The following is a 20,176-nucleotide window of genomic DNA, read 5'->3' as shown; positions in this document are numbered from 1 at the left end:
ATGAATAAATGGCCAGTTGTGCAACATCTGTAATGTCCGTGCTTTCATCAATTGCAACCGAAAACGCAATAAATGACTACTTTTTGCTTCAACTGGCTATCCAAATCCACTGAAAGATCGGAAATCCTGTCTGCAACTGTGTTTCTTGTCAGGCTGATATTTGCAAAAGCCTGCCGCTTTTCAGGGCACACAATCTCCGCTGCCTTCATCATGCATGTTTTTACAAATTCACCCTCACTAAATGGTTTTGAAGCCACTGCGATTTCATTAGCAATGAGGTAGCTAGCTTTCACTGCAGCGTCACTGATGTCTCGGCTGTGAGTAAACACAGACTGCTGTTTCTTCAGACCCGCCAACAGTTCATTTACCTTCTCTCATCTCCGCTGTCCTTGAAAGTTGTCATATTTGTCGGCATGAAGACTCACATAGTGGCGACGAAGGTTATATTCTTTCAGCACTGCAACATGCTCTGAACACACCAAACATACAGCTTTCCCATTCAATTCCGTGATTAAATAGGATGACAATTTTTCTTGGAACACTCTGCACTCTGCGTCCACTTTTCTCTTTTTTGACAGAGACATATTGGGGCAATGAGGGTGCCAAAGCACATAATGTTAAAAGTAGAAGCCGTAATAAATATCGCGGGCAAAACAAAGTAGCTCATTGGCTGCACGTGCTTGACCTACTTGCTCTGCCCCGGTATAAACAGTTTGCTTGCTTAACACAATTGCTATTGCGCCATCCAGTGGACGCAATTGGAACAGCAGTTTATTTTATTGAAAAATTGCAGCGCATTTTTATACTTAAAAAAAAAAAATAATAATAATAATAATAATAATAATAATAATTTTAAAAAATCATCTCGCGGGCCGGATTAAACCCGTTTGCGGGCCTGATCCGGCCCGCGGGCCGTACGTTTGACACCCCTGCTCTAGGGTAATTGTGTGTTGTTATTTTGTTGCCACTTTGTCTATGCTACGTGCTTGTTTTCCGTTTTGTTTCATGTTTAGTGTTTTACGCGTGTGCGTAGTTTTCCCTCGCCACTTCGTGTATTTTCAAGGTCGGGGTTTTCCACTCGTGGTATTTAGACTATTAAAGTCTTGTTGGACTAACCTCTGTTTCCTGCGCTTGACTCCTCCACCACATCCACAACGGTTAAGTGACATTATGACTTCTTCAAAGGGGGACTAGATACATAAAGTGATTCATTTCTAAACGGTGAAACAGATATGTATTAAAATACCCTCAAATAAAAGGTGACATTATATACTGTCACCTCATATGAAACATTTGATCTCAAATCCAAAATGTTGGAGTACAGAGCCACATTTAAAATGTTAGCTTCACTGTCAAAATAGATATGGTGTGGACTGTATACTCAATACAATCTAAATCTGATACCTCACTGTCTGTCTTTTGACTGATACTGCTTTTTAAACTGCTCTGGTCAGTCTACTCAAATATTTGTACTTTTATATTTTTCTCTCTACAAGCAATACATTGATAATTTGTCATTTCTAATAATAATACATTCATTTATGAATAGATATGGCAGGTTTCAGGACACTGATATATATTAATATGTAGAAAAAATATACTGCCACTATTTTCACCACCAAAGAATAGCAGTGTGGTTTTAATATGATTTGACTCTTTGCAGGCTGTCAGGCTGTCTAGTCACAGAGGAAGGCTGTGCTTCTCTGGTCTCAGCTCTGAAGTCAAACCCCTCACACCTGAGAGAGCTGGACCTGAGCTACAATGACCTGAAGGATTCAGGAGTGAAGCTGCTCTCTGCTGGACTGGAGAATCCCCACTGTAAACTGGAGACTCTGAGGTCAGTATTCCTGTAGTTGGTCAACAAGTGATAACTGTTCACCAGATCCACATGTGTTTACCAGGCACACATAGTCCACACCATATGTGTTTGGACAGTGAAGCTTACAGTTAAAAAATTTGGCGCTATGCTCCAGCATTTTGGATTTCAGATAGAATGTTTCATATTAGGTGAAATTAAAGAATGTCACCTTTTATTTGAGGTTAATGGTGAGAGGTTAGTATGCTTTGTTGTAGCCTCTGTAACTCTCTCACTCATTATTATTAATTATTCATGATTTTTCTTAATCATGGCATCATCAGGATTAATTTAGTAGTGTTTAGAAACATGTTAATTACTCACTTTGACAGAAGATTAATCCAGTCATCATCCACCATTCAGTTACTATTGGATAAAACATAACCCAAAACACAACCAAAACAAACTGCAAATGCAACCAACGAGTTTGGGACCAAATACTCAACTTTTGACTACTTTAATACACTATAAGTTAATTGGTCAGAATACTTATGACTTCTTGAAAAAGGGGGAGTAGATACATAAAGGGCTTTTATTTTTCTAAACGGTGAAACAGAAATGTATAAAAATACCCTCAAATTAAAGGTGACATTATATACTGTCATCTCATATGAAACATTTGATCTCAAATCCAAAATGCTGGAGCATAGAGCCACATTTAAAATGTTAGCTTCACTGTCAAAATAGATATGGTTTGGACTGTATACTCAATACAATCTAAATCTGATACCGGACTGTCTGTCTTTTGACTGATACTGCTTTTTAAACGGCTCTGGTCAGTTACTGAAATATTCGTATTATACATGTTTCTCTCTACAAGCAATATTATGTGTCACGGTTTCGGCCGAGGCTGCTCCTCCTCCTGGTTCGGGCAGGCTTCGGCGGTCGTCGTCCCCGGAGTACTAGCTACCACCGATCGATGTTTCATGTTCGTTTGGTTTTGTCTTTATGTTGTACACCTGTGTCTTGTTAGTCCTCGTTAGTGTCCTATTTAGTTCTCGTTAGTTGTGTTTGTCTTTGTGTGTGATTGCTCATCTGTTTCGTGTTGGAGCTACGTACTTCCCTCCAGTGTTTTGGAGAGGGTTTTCGCACATGTTAGTGCGCCATTTGTTTGACGCCTGTGTGTGCCTTATTTTCGCCTTCGGGCTTATTGTGCTTATTTTCTACGTGATTATTGCACTAAAGTCTTTTGGACTGAGCTTCTGCGTCCTGCGCTTGATTCATGCACCACACCCACCTTCAGCACCCCGTGACATTATGACCATTTCTAATAATGAAACAGTCATTAATTTATGAATAGATATGGCAGGTTTCAGGATATGTTGAAAAAAATATACTGTCACTATTTTCACCACCAAAGAATAGCAGTGTGATTTTAATATGATTTGACTCTTTGCAGGCTGTCACGCTGTCTAGTCACAGAGGAAGGCTGTGCTTCTCTGGTCTCAGCTCTGGTCTCAGCTCTGAAGTCAAACGCCTCACACCTGAGAGAGCTGGACCTGAGCTACAATCACCCAGGAGACTCAGGAGTCAGACTGCTTTCTGCTGGACTGGAGGATCCACACTGCAGACTGGAGAAACTCAAGTATGTAGAGGGTTTATGTCAATGTTCATATTAGACATGTTGGAGTTATCAGGCTAGTTAGGACAAACATTCTGACCACCACTTGGACAAAGTTATATAAAGACTGAGTGTGTGTGTGTGTCCAGTGTGTATGTGTGCATGTGTATCAGTGTATCACACACACACATACACTGGACACAGGACACACACTGGACACACATACACACTGGACACACATGCAAGCGCACACAATGAACACACACACACAAACACACTGGACACACACAGACTGGAAACACACACACACTGGACACACACACACAAAGGACACAGACACACACACACTGGTCACACACACACACACACTGGACACACACACAAACACACACACAGTGGCCCCACACACACACAAAAAGGAAACACATACACACTGGACAGACACACTGGGCACACACACACACAAACTGGACACACACACACACACACTCACACAGACACACACACACTCACACACACACACTGGACACACACACACATACTGGAAACACACACACACTGGACACACACACTGGGCACACACACACACACTGGACACACACTGGACACAAACTGGACACACACACACTGGACACATACAAACAAAGGACACACACACATACTCACACTGGAAAACTGGAGAAAAAAAACACACTGGACACACACACACATGATGGACACACACACACACATCCTTGACACAGACACATACTGGACACACACACACACACACACACACACACACTGGACACACGCACAACACACACACTGGACAAACACATTCACACACACACAAACACACACACACACACTGGAAACAAACTCACACTGGACACACACACACACACACACACACACACAAACACATACACACAGACACTGGACACACACACACACACACACTGGACAAACACACTCACACACACACAAACACACACACACACTGGAAACACACTCACACTGGACACACACACACACACAAACACACACAAACACTGGACACACACACACACAAACACTGGACACACACACAAACTGGACACATACACACACACACACACACACACACACACAAACACACTGGACACACACACACACTGGACACACACACACTGAAAACACACTCACACTGGACACACACACACACTGGACACACACACTGGACACACACATACACACACACTGGAAACACACACACTGGAAACACACACACTGGACAAACACACACACACAAACACACACAAACTCACAAAGGACACATACACACACTCACACTGGACACACACACACACACAACTGGAGAAACACATACACTGGAAACACACACTCTGGACAAAAACACATGCACACACACACTGGATCACACACACACACACACACACACTCACACTGGAGACACACACACACACTGGACACACACACACACACACACACACACACACTGGACACTTACACACACACACACACACTGGACACACACACACACACTCACACTGGTCACACACACACACACACACACACACACACACACACACAGACACACAAACACACAATGGACACACACATACTAACACACTGGATCCACCCACACACACACTCACTCATTCACACTGGACACACACAAAATTGGGAAAAAAAACACACTGGACACACACACACACGCTGGACACAAACACACACACTGGACACACACACACACACACACAAACACTGGACACATACACACACACACTGGACACACACACACTGGACACACACACTGGACACACACACACTGGACACACACACAAACTGGACACACACACACACATACTGGACACACACACACACACACGCACTGGACACACACACTCACACACACTCACCCACCCACACACACACAAACTGGAAAAAAACACGCTGGACACACACACACGCACACATACACACACAAACAAACACACTGGACAAACACACACACAGACTGGACACACACACACACACACAAAGGAAACACACAGACTCACACAGGACACACACACACACACATACTGGATCCATACTTACACACACTAGACACACACACATACTGGACAAACACACACACGCTGGACACACACACACACACTGGACAAACACACACACACTGGACACAAACCCACACACACACACTGGACACACACACACATACACTGGACACACACACACTGGACACACACACACACACACACTCACACTGGACACACACATACTGGACACACACACACACACTGGACACACACACACATACACTGGACACACACACTGGACACAAACACACACACACACACTCACACTGGACACACACACACTGGACACACACACACACACTGGACACCCACACACATACACTGGACACACACACACTGGACACACGCAAACACACACTGGACACAAACACACTAGACACACACACACACACACACACACTGGACACATACACAAAAAGGACACAAACTGGACACACACACTGGACACACACACACACACTGGACACCCACACACATACACTGGAAACACACACACTGGACACACGCAAACACAAACTGGACACAAACACACTAGACACACACACGATCACACACACACTGGACACAAACACACTAGACACACACACATACTGGACAAACACACAGACGCTGGACACACACACACACACTTGACAAACACACACACACTGGACACAAACCCACACACACACACTGGACACACACACACATACACTGGACACACACACACTGGACACACACACACACACACACTCACACTGGACACACACACACACTGGACACACACACACACACACACACTGGACACACACACACATACACTGGACACACACACACTGGACATACGCAAACACACACTGGACACACACACACACACACACACACTGGACACATACACAAAAAGGACACAAACTGGACACACACGCACTCTGGACACAAACACACTGGACACACACACACTGGACACACACACACACTCACACTGTACACACACACACACACACTGGACAAATACACACACAAAAAGGACATATACACAAAAAGGACACACACAGGACACAAACACTGGACACACACACACACACACACACTTGGACAAAGTTATATGCTGACTGTGTGTGTGTGTGTGTGTGTGTGTGTGTGTGTGTGTGTGTGTGTGTGTGTGTGTGTGTGTGTGTTCAGGTGTATCCCTCAATGACTGTCTGTTCTTCTGCTTACCGCTACAGTGTGGAACATGGTGGAGAGAACACAATGAAACCTGGACTTAGAAAATGTGAGTGTTGACTGCTGTGAAGAATATGACTAAGAATAAGTCTTAATTCAAGTGAAGTCAAAGTCAAAGACCACCATCATTACTTACTTGGTCATATTAAATATCAGCTGTAGTTCTACAGAAGCACAAATCAGGGACACCAAAGTTTACAAAGAGTTGCTTTGACAGTGTGTGTGTCTGTTTGTGTGTGTTTGTGTGGCGTGTTCGTGTTACGTTATAAATATGTGTGTGTGTGTGAATCCAGTGTGTGTGTATGTGTGTGTTCAGGATGTGTGTGTGTGTGTGTGTGTGTGTGTTCAGGATGTGTGTGTGTTTGTGTGTTTGTTCAGGATGTGTGTGTGTGTGTGTGTGTGTTCAGGATGTGTGTGTGTGTGTGTGTGTGTGTTCAGGATGTGTGTGTGTTTGTGTGTTTGTTCAGGTTGTGTGTGTGTTCAGTGTGTGTGTGTGTGTGTGTGTGTGCGTGTGTGTGTGTGTTCAGGATGTGTGTGTGTGTCCAGTGTGTGTGTGTGTGTGTGTGTGTGTGTGTGTGTGTGTGTGTGTGTGTGTGTGTTCAGGATGTGTGTGTGTGTTCAGTTTGTCTGTGTATGTGTGTGTTTGTGTAATTAATGGGAATAAGTGTGTTTTATATTACCATACAGTATAACATATGATCATTCAACAAGTCTCAAGTTACCTTAACTTCTCCTTTTGATACCTAGAAACATCTACATTAAATGAATTAGTGAAAAGTGAGTTAACATTCTAATGTGAATGATGATGATTTCTAATATTGTGTCTGGTTTCATCCATCAGATGTCTGTGATCTCACACTGGACCCAAACACAGTAAACAGACTCCTCTCTCTGTCTGAGGAGAACAGACAGGTGACATGGAGGAGAGAGAAGCAGCCGTATCCTGATCACCCAGAGAGATTTGAGGGCTGTGAACAGGTGCTGTGTAGAGAGGGTCTGACTGGGCGCTGTTACTGGGAGGTAGAGTGGAGTGGGAGTGGGGCTGGTATAGGAGTGACATATAAAGGAATCAGCAGGAGAGGAAGGGGTATTGACTGTGGGATTGGATGGAATGACAAGTCCTGGAGTCTGAGCTGCTCGGACAACAGTTACAGAGCCTGGCACAATAATAAGTCCACTATCATAGACGTCCCCTACTCCAGCTCCCACAGAGTAGGAGTGTATCTGGACTGGCCAGCCGGCACTCTGTCCTTCTACAGAGTCTCCTCTGACACACTGACCCACCTGAACACATTCCACTCCACATTCACTGAGCCCCTCTATCCAGGGTTTTGGGTTTGGTATGATGGGGACTCAGTGTCCCTGGGTTCATGATGACTCCTTTGAACTTTGGGGTTTGGTGTCCTCAGTGTCCCTGTGTCAAACATCAATAAATCTGTAAATAATAACCATGGTAACACTGACACACACACACACACACACACACACACACACTGGACACACTGGACACAAACACACACACTGGACACACACACACACTGGACACATACACTGGACACACACAAACTGGACACACAAACACACACACTAGACACACACACACACACACACACTGGACACACTGGACACACACACACACACTGGACACACACACACACACTGGACACACACACACACTGACACACTGGACACACACAAACACTGGACACACACACAGGACACACACTCATACACACTGGAAACACACACACATGAAACACACATACACACTGGACACACACACACACCTGACACACACACACACACAGGACACACACACAGGACACACACACTAGACACACACACTCACACACACTGGACACACACACACAAACACCTGACACACAGACACACACACACACTGGACATACACACTCACACATACTGGACACACACACACACACACCTGACACACACACACACACAGGACACACACACACAGGACACACACACACACACACTGGACACACACACACACACCTGACACACACACACAATGGACACAAACACTGGACACACACACACACACACACACACACACACACACACACACTGAACACACACACACACACACACACACACTGGACACACACACACACACACCTGACACACACACACAAAGGACACACACACACACTGGACACACACACAAACACACACACACACACACACACTGGACACACACACTCAAACACACTGGACACACACACACACACTGGACACATACACACTGGACACACACACACACACACTCACACTGGACCCACACACATACACACTGGACACACACACATACACACTGGACACACACACACACACACACACACACACACACACTGGACACACACACTCACACACACTGGACACACACACACACACTGGACACACACACACTGGACACACACACACACACACTCACACTGGACCCACACACATACACACTGGACACACACACATACACACTGGACACACACACACCTGACACACACACACACACAGGACACACACACTGGACACACACACACACACACTGGACACACACACTCACACACACTGGACACACACACACACACTGGACACACACACACAACTGGACACACACACACACACACTGGACACACACACACACTGGACACACACACACACACACACTGGACACACACACACACCTGACACACACACACACACAGGACACACACACAGGACACACACACACACTGGACACACACACACACACACACACACACTGGACATACACACTCACACATACTGGACACACACACACACACACAGGACACACACACACACACTGGACACACACACACACACACCTGACACACACACACACTGGACACACACACTCACACACACTGGACACACACACACACACACTGGACACACACACTGGACACACACACACACACACACACACACACACACACACACACACACACACACACTCAAACTGGACCCACACACATACACTGGACACACACACACTCGACACACACACATACACACTGGACACACACACACCTGACACACACACACACTGGACACACACACACTGGACACACACACCTGACAAACACACACACAGGACACACACACACACACACACTCACACACACTGGACACACACTGGACACACACACTGGACACACACCTTCACACACACTGGACACACAAACACACACTGGACACACACACATACACACACACACACACACACACACTCACACACACTGGACACACACACACACACACTGGACACACACACACTGGACACACACACTCACACACACTGGACACACACAAACACACACACACACTGGACACATACACTGGACACACACACATACGCTGGACACATACACACTGGACACACACACACACACACTCACACTGGACCCACACACATACACACTGGACACACACACCTGACACACACATACACAGGACACACACACTGGACACACACACACACACACTGGACACACACACTCACACACACTGGACACACACACACACACACACACACACACACACACACACACACACACTGGACACACACACACTGGACACACACACACACACACTGGACACATACACACACACTGGACACACACACACTGGACACACACACACACTGGACACACACACACACACTCTGGACACATTTCCATGTGTTGTATGTTGATGAAAGGAAATCCCATATAGCCTACTGGACAGGACTTTGCTATGGCATCTTCTGTTTGGGTGTCTCAGGTCAGGTCTGAGCCATGATCAGAATGTGTCTCTGTGTCTATTTCCAGCCCTGCCATTTCTACCTGTCCTGATCTAGTGTTTCACCCCTGACCTCCTCACACCGTCTCACTGTCCATGTCTGCTTTTAGCTCCCACCTCTACTTCACTGTGTTATAATGGACCTTATGCTTGTTATGTCACCTCTGGAGCCAGTTATCAAACATACTGACCTTTCTGACCCTATCCCATGGCCCTACTTTCTACAACTGAACATTTAAATTCCTCTATGAGTTTTATTTCGTGTCCATTTACTTATCTATGTATTTGTTGTATATTGGGGTTGTGCCGCAGAGCATCATGGGGGTTTGTATGTGTTGAGATGATCACGTTCCAGATAAATGGTTGAACTGATTCCTGTCTCCTGTCTCATCATTATTGAATTGTTATACAGACGTGGTTATGAAACCCACGAGACATAACAAAAGATTGGTGATGAGTAAGTCTGAATCTACAGGAACTATTCTGTCTGGAAGAAGTGGGTTTTTACAACTGTTTAAAACTGTTATTTTCTGTGGTCCAGTCTAGGCTAATGTTAGCACAGTGTATTGCTAGCAGAGGCAAGTGCATAGTCGAGCTAGCTAAGAAAGAGAGTTAACATCGTCATGGACGTCAGAAAAGGACTCGAGACGGACGTCGGAGCGGGAAAACAACTTGATTAAAAAGATTGAATATACATTGATTACAGGAAATACATTTATTAAACTGTGAAGTCAAACTTTTTAATTAAAACTGCTAAATGAGCGAACTTAGGAGGAAACGTCAGTGAGTGAAGTGAATGAAGATCACGTGACTGAGGAAAACATTGCTTTGGTTGAGGACAATATTGAAGTGAGTGACAATCAGGAGATTATTGAGATACGAAAAATTATTGGAAATGTTGGAAACATTGGACAGTTTGATGAAAGTATTGAGCAGTGGAGCTCATATATAGAACAGCTTGAATATTTTGTTCTTGTAAATGACATAGATGAGGACAACATTGTGCCTCCATGTTTTAGTGTAATGGGGCCAAAGACATTTAATTTACTAGGCAGCCTGCTACAGCCAGACAGAACAGGTAATAAGACGTATGGGGATATTGTGGAGGAACTTAAAGGACATTTTTCACCAGAACCACTAGTTAATGCTGAAAGGTCGAGGTTCCACAGGAGACATCAGGAAGAGGGAGAATCAGTAACAATGTTTGCTGCTGCATTAAAGAAACTACCAGAACACTGAGTTTAATGCTGTTGTAAATGACATCATTAGAGACAGACTAGTATGTGGGCTACGGAGTGAAGCTACACAAAAGAGACTGTTGACTGAAAGTCATCTGACCTTGGCAAAGGACATTGAAATCAGTGTGTCCATGGAACTAGCTGCTAAAGAGGCTCACCAGTTGAGTTCATCAGGAATTTAGTGGGTTCATCTAACAATCCTAATCACCAGCTGATACATTTTAATCTCATACACAGGGTAAACCTTCCACCTAGAAAACATCATTTAATAGAAATCACAACCCACCCCAGGAGGGGTTGGAGGGTGGGTTGGGGTGGTCCCAGGAGGGGTTGGAGGGTGGGTTGGGGTGGTCCCAGGAGGGGTTGGAGGGTGGGTTGGGGTGGTCCCAGGAGGGGTTGGAGGGTGGGTTGGGTTGGTCCCAGGAGGGGTTGGAGGGTGGGTTGGGGTGGTCCCAGGAGGGGTTGGAGGGTGTGTTGGGGTGGTCCCAGGAGGGGTTGGAGGGTGGGTTGGGGTGGTCCCAGGAGGGGTTGGAGGGTGTGTTGGGGTGGTCCCAGGAGGGGTTGGAGGGTGGGTTGGGGTGGTCCCAGGAGGGGTTGGAAGGTGGGTTGGGGTGGTCCCAGCAGGGGTTGGAAGGTGGGTTGGGGTGGTCCCAGGAGGGGTTGGAGGGTGTGTTGGGGTGGTCCCAGGAGGGGTTGGAGGGTGGGTTGGGGTGGTCCCAGGAGGGGTTGGAAGGTGGGTTGGGGTGGTCCCAGGAGGGGTTGGAGGGTGTGTTGGGGTGGTCCCAGGAGGGGTTGGAGGGTGGGTTGGGGTGGTCCCAGGAGGGGTTGGAGGGTGGGTTGGGGTGGTCCCAGGAGGGGTTGGAGGGTGGGTTGGGGTGGTCCCAGGAGGGGTTGGAGGGTGGGTTTGGGTGGTCCCAGGAGGGGTTGGAGGGTGGGTTGGGGTGGTCCCAGGAGGGGTTGGAGGGTGGGTTGGGGTGGTCCCAGGAGGGGTTGGAGGGTGGGTTGATGCAGCTGAGGTGGGTGATTGTATATGTGGTTTATTATAATTGTATTTATCTGCAATAACTCGTTTCCATAATATACTGATATATATTTTAACAGTATTGTGTCTCTAGCTGTATAACCATTCATGTTGCTATTTGTTCTTGTCTGTGTTCCTTTCAAATAAATAAAACGTTGATCATAAAAAAAGGAAAAGTGCACAGTTTCAACTGAAAATCAGAGACAGTGAAATCAAGTCACATGCTTCCACTGTGGCAATGTGGGACATCAGGCTTCTACATGCTGGTGGAAGGACATGGATTGTCCAGCCTGTGGTAAAAAGGGACATCAGGCTTCTACATGCTGGTGGAAGGACATGGATTGTCCAGCCTGTGGTAAAAAGGGCAACATCGGACAAGTCTCCAGAAACAAAAAGAGAACAGAGAAATCAAAAAAACGGGAAACAAGAAACAGGCATTCCAACGAAAGACGAATAGACATGTTCACACTGTTGAGTAAGAGAACACTGAGGTGAGTGACTCATCAGACGAGGAAGTCACACTGAAAATCCTGACTTTTTCCTGGCGGGCCGCACAGCTACTATGTCTCCCCCTTGCTAGAGGGAGAGCCGGTGGGTATGGAGATTGACACAGGGGCAGCTGTATCTCTTGTGTCAGAAAAAAGACACTGAAACACCTTCCACTTCAACCAGCGCACCTAGTGTTAAAGACTTACACAGGTGAATCTGTCGCTGTGAGAGGCATCACTGATGTCACAGGTCAGGTAAACAGACAAACTGAAAAGCTGCCACTCTATGTTGTGAAAGGAGACTATGCATCACTACTGGGATGTTCATAGTTGGAGAAAATCACACTGGACTGGCCATCAGTGCATACAATGACACATGGAGACACATATCTACCTGCCATCTTAAAGAAACATGGAGAAGTCTTTAATGGACAGCTGGGTAGTATGAACAACATTACATGGAAGCTTAGCATTAAGCCAGACAGCAAACCAACGTTTCTGAAAGCAGGACCTATACATTATGCTATCAGACCATACGTTAAGGCTGACTTGGAGGCTTTAGTCAAGAACAAAGTACTGGAGCCGGTCAGCATGAGTGAATGCATGAGCAACACCCATCTACCAGTCCTTAACACTAGAACCGCCTGGCCTTTCAGCTATTAGGGATGGGTAACTCCAATCTTCGGGGTGTCACACTTTTCCACCCATCCCTAGCAAACACAGCTGATTAAACTAATCACATTCTAAACTGAAGATTATGATTAGTTAATTATTGGAGTCAGGTGTGTTAGCTGGGGCTGGGGCAAAAGTGTGACACCAATCAGGCCCCAAGGACTGGAGTTTCCCATCCCTGCGCTAGAGAAAGGTGTGACACCAATCAGGCCCCCGAGGACTTGAGTTGCCCATCCCTGCACTAGAGCAAGGTGTGACACCAATCAGGCCCCGAGGACTGGAGTTGCCCATCCCTGTGCTATAGCAAGGTGTGACACCAATCAGGCCCAGTGGACTGGAGTTGCCCATCCCTGCACTAGAGCAAGGTGTGACACCAATCAGGCCCCGAGGACTGGAGTTGCCCATCCCTGCACTAGAGCAAGGTGTGACACCAATCAGGCCCAGAGGACTGGAGTTGCCCATCCTTGCACTAGAGCAAGGTGTGACACCAATCAGGCCCCGAGGACTGGAGTTGCCCATCCCTGCACTATAGCAAGGTCTGACACCAATCAGGCCCCGAGGACTGGAGTTGCCCATCCCTGTGACACCAATCAGGCCCAGAGGACTGGAGTTGCCCATCCCTGCACGATAGCAAGGTGTGACAACATGGTTGATAAATAAATCCTTGATACATAGTGCATAAACTATTGTAAAGGATTGATTGCATGAAGAATTATTCGTGGAAATATATATATTTTGTAACTTAAAAAAAAGTTAATTCTACAAAGTAAAAATAAAATCGGCCTATATCCTATTTCTGTTTCCCTTACAATAAAAACGTTACAGTATAATCCATCTGATCAACTTTATTTGTAGATTCAATTAGTAATAGAGTTATAGTACTTAATAAAGTCAATTTACAGTTTATTTTGACAAAGTAGAATGAAAAATATAATAATAATAATAATAATATAACCAGCCAGCTGCGCAGGTGAAATTATTTGCTGTATTTCTAAACAAACACACCAGTGCATGAACAATTATAAAGGATTAATTCCATGTATAAATATTTGTGTTAATATATTAATGACAAGATATAAAACAATAATGTGTTGATTGTATCAGACACTGTACCGAGCCTTTACACATGAACCAATCACGTCTTCTCTTTATGCTTCAGGTCCACAGTCAGCACACAGCTTCGGGGCTTTGTGTGAGCAAGCCCCACAAACAAATCGGTTGCCCTGCACACAGTTTTATGGGACTTTTCCCGTCCGCTCTTACTTACTTGACATTGTGTCTCCTTTTTCCCCAGTGGGAGCTGTGGTTCTTGGGGAAGAGGGAGAACAGGACCTGCTGTCTTGACATTGTGTATTTTTCCCCAGTGGGAGCTGTGGTTCTTGGGGAAGAGGGAGAGCAGGACCTGCCGACTTGACATTGTTTCTTTTTTTTTATGGCTCCACGTGTCTCAAAACCACAGTCAAACAGTCTCTCAACCGCTGATCTGGTTTAATCTTTCCCCAGATATGGAAAGACACTGAGCAAGTTGGTTTCGGCATCCACTGCTAACCAAAACTGAAGTCACATGCACCATTATCAGTTTCTATCTGGTTTCTATTGGCCATTCATCCATTGACGACAGAATAGCATATTTTAACTGGATGATGTTACTTGTTTTTGCTTAGTTGCCAGAACAATGCTGCCGCTGGAGTGGTCATGTGCAAAATACATTGACAGCACAGATATTGTTGAAAATAGTGATATTTGGAAATAGAGCTTCAACTCTTGAATGTGGAGAGTTATTTGATGAAGGTAAGTGTCATAGAAACTGCAGAAGATGCTCTTTCAGATACAGCACTATATAGAAATCACAATGTTTTACCTGCATGGGACTCTGAAGGAGGATTTGATAAAGAGATGCACCTTTCCCTGCATCTGTCAATTACAAGATGCACCCAATTTACAATTTGACAATTGATAATATTGTCACTCATCAGATTATTGTCAATGTAATCTGGTCTATAGGCTAACTCTTATCATGTGTGAAATGAGTTGAGGTATAGTTCAGGTGTAGTTTTGATGGGCCGGCTGTGAGGCTGACTGGCATCAGTTTGTTTCCCGCTCATCAACTTGGATAGATTCAAGGATATTATTCTAAAGGCCTTCTGCAACATGTAGCATGTTTTCGTTTCCCACAATACATTTAAATAGTAACAGAGTTATAGTAAATGAAACAGTCCCATAAGAGCTTATTTTTTACAAAGTAAAACATAAAATATATATATATATATATATTAGGGGTGTAACGATTCGTTTTAACAACGATTCGATTTGTATCACGATTCGTGGTTGTCGATACGATTCAAGGACGATATTGGTTCATTTAGAACGATACGATCCGAAACGATTCAGTGACTTGAAATCGATTCAGTAACCTTTTAGCCAAAAATTCAACCAGTGTGACTGAAATAAATACCTGGTAACCAGTTGCATTTTAATGGCTGGCAATAGTCTTGATATTTTTAACAGTGTTTCATGACTCCATGCAGACCATCTGGTATTATGAAACTTACCAAAAGTCTCACAAGTCCGTCTGTTATGGCCTGTGCGGTTCGGTCAGCACCCAATTCATTCAGTCCAATAAAGTCCGAAGTAAACTCTCCGTTGCTGGACACAGACACAATGTAAACTATTTCCTGCTCAGTTTTTGTGATGTCCTCAGATCCATCAAAAAGCATTCAGTAAATGAACATCCTCAGAATAGGAAGACATGGGACGTGCGTGTTTAGCTTTATGGAAAGAAAAAAATATTAAACAGAGCTTGCCGCTGTTCTTCATTCAGCTTTGCGACTGGACATTTATTCTCGGCTAGCTTTTAGCAATGGCTTGCGCCACATTCGTGTGCTCCTTGCTCTTTTCATGTTTGTCAAATAAAGGATGGTTGAAATTCTTTGAGCCTTTATAAAATGCACCTGTTTTGTCTGCTAGATGTGGATTTGAGCGGCAAATCTTGCACCACATTTCAGTGCGCTCATCGTTAGCTTCAAGCCACTTTTCCGAAAAAAGTATTTTCTTCGGCTCTGGCTCCAGTTGGCGTTTCTTTGTAGGTGGCGAAACGCAAAAGAAGCTTCTTAATGTCTGTTGCTTTTTGGACATCCCTGACAGTAGTTGACAAGCAACATGTCATGTGTAAGGTTAGATGAGAAGATCGGTCAAGTACGCAAAGGCGCGTAGTAACACAAGTGGCATTACGCATTCCTGATTTTTGTCGCGCTTGCGTATCTGCGTACCAGTTATGTGCACCCCTGCATATAAAGTCTGACGTGCTTAAATCCAATGGGTTATTTCCTAGTATCGATACAATCGATTTATTACATTTTAAAACGATGTTAGATCGATATATGTTGTCCAAAAGGCCAACTCGCCGAGCACAGATCGATGTAGTTGGATCATATGAATATAAATCGATACATCGATGTAGTAGATGGATCGTTACACCCCTAATATATATATATATATTTTTTTAACATTCTATTTATTGGCATTTTTTACAATTGAACAATCATCAAAATATGTCAGAGATAACAGACCCGTTGTTCCTTCCACCTACACAAACCAGCTCCATGGGATCCCATGGTACCACACCTTTCCCTCCCCAACACAGCTCCATGGGATCCCATGGTACCACACCTTTCCCTCCCCAACACAGCTCCATGGGATCCCATGGTACCACACCTTTCCCTCCCCAACACAGCTCCATGGGATCCCATGGTACCACACCTTTCCCTCCCCAACACAGCTCCATGGGATCCCATGGTACCACACCTTTCCCTCCCCAACACAGCTCCATGGGATCCCATGGTACCACACCTTTCCCTCCCCAACACAGCTCCATGGGATCCCATGGTACCACACCTTTCCCTCCCCAACACAGCTCCATGGGATCCCATGGTACCACACCTTTCCCTCCCCAACACAGCTCCATGGGATCCCATGGTACCACACCTTTCCCTCCCCAACACATGAACACTGTCCTCCCTCCCCTCTACTGGTATTAGCTTCAATGATTAACAACAACCAAGGAAACATAATGACTTCACATTCAATGCTAGAAAATAAATGATTCACAGCAGAAACTAATAATAAAAATAATAACAATATTAATAATAATATTAATAATAATAACAATACTACTACTAATAATAATAATAATAATAATAGTAATAATAATACATTCATGAAGAAAATACTAAATAAGGTGACAACTCTAGAAACTGCTGAAAGTCCTCCCAGACATCAGTCAACTCAAAGGGTTTATTACCTACATTGTAGGTTATTTTTTCAGATGGAATATAGGAAGTTAGTTATTTTAGCCACATCTGCTTGCTTCGCAGAGTGTTGCTCCAATGTTAACTGGTAGAACAGAGTCATCTCCAATTTTTAACTGGTAGAACAGAGTCATCTCCAATATTAACTGGTAGAACAGAGTCATCTCCAATATTAGCTGGTAGAACAGAGTCATCTCCAATATTAACTGGTAGAACAGAGTCATCTCCAATATTAACTGGTAGAACAGAGTCATCTCCAATATTAACTGGTAGAACAGAGTCATCTCCAATATTAACTGGTAGAACAGAGTCATCTCCAATATTAACTGGTCGAACAGAGTCATCTCCAATATTAACTGGTAGAACAGAGTCATCTCCAGTATTAACTGGTAGAACAGAGTCATCTCCAGTATTAACTGGTAGAACAGAGTCATCTCCAATATTAACTGGTAGAACAGCGTCATCTCCAATATTAACTGGTAGAACAGAGTCATCTCCAATATTAACTGGTAGAACAGAGTCATCTCCAATATTAACTGGTAGAACAGAGTCATCTCCAGTATTAACTGGTAGAACAGAGTCATCTCCAATATTAACTGGTAGAACAGAGTCATCTCCAGTATTAACTGGTAGAACAGAGTCATCTCCAATATTAACTGGTCGAACAGAGTCATCTCCAATATTAACTGGTAGAACAGAGTCATCTCCAGTATTAACTGGTAGAACAGAGTCATCTCCAAGAAGAACAAGGGAAGGATCTAGTGGTACAGTCATATTAGTGACCTGTGATAACATCTGGATAATATCTTCCCAATAATTGCCTAGTTCAGGGCAGGACAGTGGCCACCTCAGTTTTACACCTTGGGCAAAATGATGAATATTTAGAATTGATCTTTTACAGTCTCTCTGGTGTAAAGGAGACCCTATGTAAAATATTGAATTGCATCAACTTGCGCCTTGTGTTAAATGAAAGACGCTGAGCATCTATAAAGAGCTTTCCCCATTTCTCATCCTCAACAATGAGAACAAGGTCATCATGCCACTTCAAATAAAATAAAATAAAATGGTATTTGTCACATGCACCGAAATGCTTACTTACAAGCCCTTAACCAACAATGCAGTTTTAAGAAAAATAAGTGTTAAGTAAAAAATAACAGTAGCGAGGCTATATACAGGGGGTACCGGTACAGAGTAAATGTGCGGGGGCACAGGTTAGTTGAGGTAGTTGAGATATTATGTACATGTAGGTAGAGCTAACGTGACTATGCATAGATAATAAACAGAGAGTAGCAGCAGCTTAAAAGAGGGGGTGGTGGGGGGGAACAGTGCAAATAGTCCAGGTAGCCATTTGATTAGCTGTTCAGGAGTCTTATGGCTTGGGGGTAGAAGCTGTTAAGAAGCCTTTTGGACCTAGACTTGGCGCTCCAGTAACGCTTGCCATGCGGTAGCAGAGAGAACAGTCGATGACTAGGGTGGCTGGAGACTTTGACCATTTTTAGGGCCTTCCTCTGACACCGCCTGGTATAGAGGTCCTGGATTGCAGGAAAGCTTGGCCCCAGTGATGTGCTGGGCCTTACGCACTACCCTCTGTAGTGCCTTGCGGTCGGAGGCCGAGCAGTTGCCATACCAGGAAGTGATGCAACCAGTCAGGATGCTCTCGATGATGCAGCTGTAGAACTTTTTGAGGATCTGAGGACCCATGCCAAATCTTTTCAGTCTCCTGAGGGGGAATAGGCTTTGTCGTACCCTCTTCATGACTGTCTTGGTGTGTTTGGACCATGATAGTTTGTTGGTGATGTGGACACCAAGGAACTTGAAGCTCTCAACCTGCTCCACTACAGCCCCGTCGATGACAATGGGGGCATGTTCGGTTTCTTTTTCCTGTAGTCCACAATCATCTCCTTTGTCTTGATCACGTT

General features: G+C 44.6%; 1 protein-coding gene across 1 annotated transcript; it reads left to right on the top strand.

Annotated features, from left to right (window-relative positions):
- Positions 1–975: 975 nt before the first annotated feature.
- Positions 976–8,235, top strand: LOC311121319 (stonustoxin subunit beta-like; the record flags this gene model as incomplete). Its single annotated transcript, XM_084195819.1, has 2 exons — positions 976–982; positions 7,548–8,235. 2 exons carry the CDS (start codon positions 976–978, stop codon positions 8,078–8,080), a joined length of 540 nt encoding a protein of 179 aa, XP_084051945.1. The 3' UTR covers positions 8,081–8,235.
- Between the last annotated feature and the right edge of the window lie 11,941 nt (positions 8,236–20,176).

Source organism: Coregonus lavaretus (assembly GCF_964263955.1).
Source record: "Coregonus lavaretus genome assembly, contig: HAP1_SCAFFOLD_1040, whole genome shotgun sequence".
NCBI classification, from domain to species: domain Eukaryota; kingdom Metazoa; phylum Chordata; class Actinopteri; order Salmoniformes; family Salmonidae; genus Coregonus; species Coregonus lavaretus.
The sequence above is the reverse complement of the archived record's forward strand: the minus strand, read 5'-3'. Positions and strand labels throughout refer to the sequence as shown.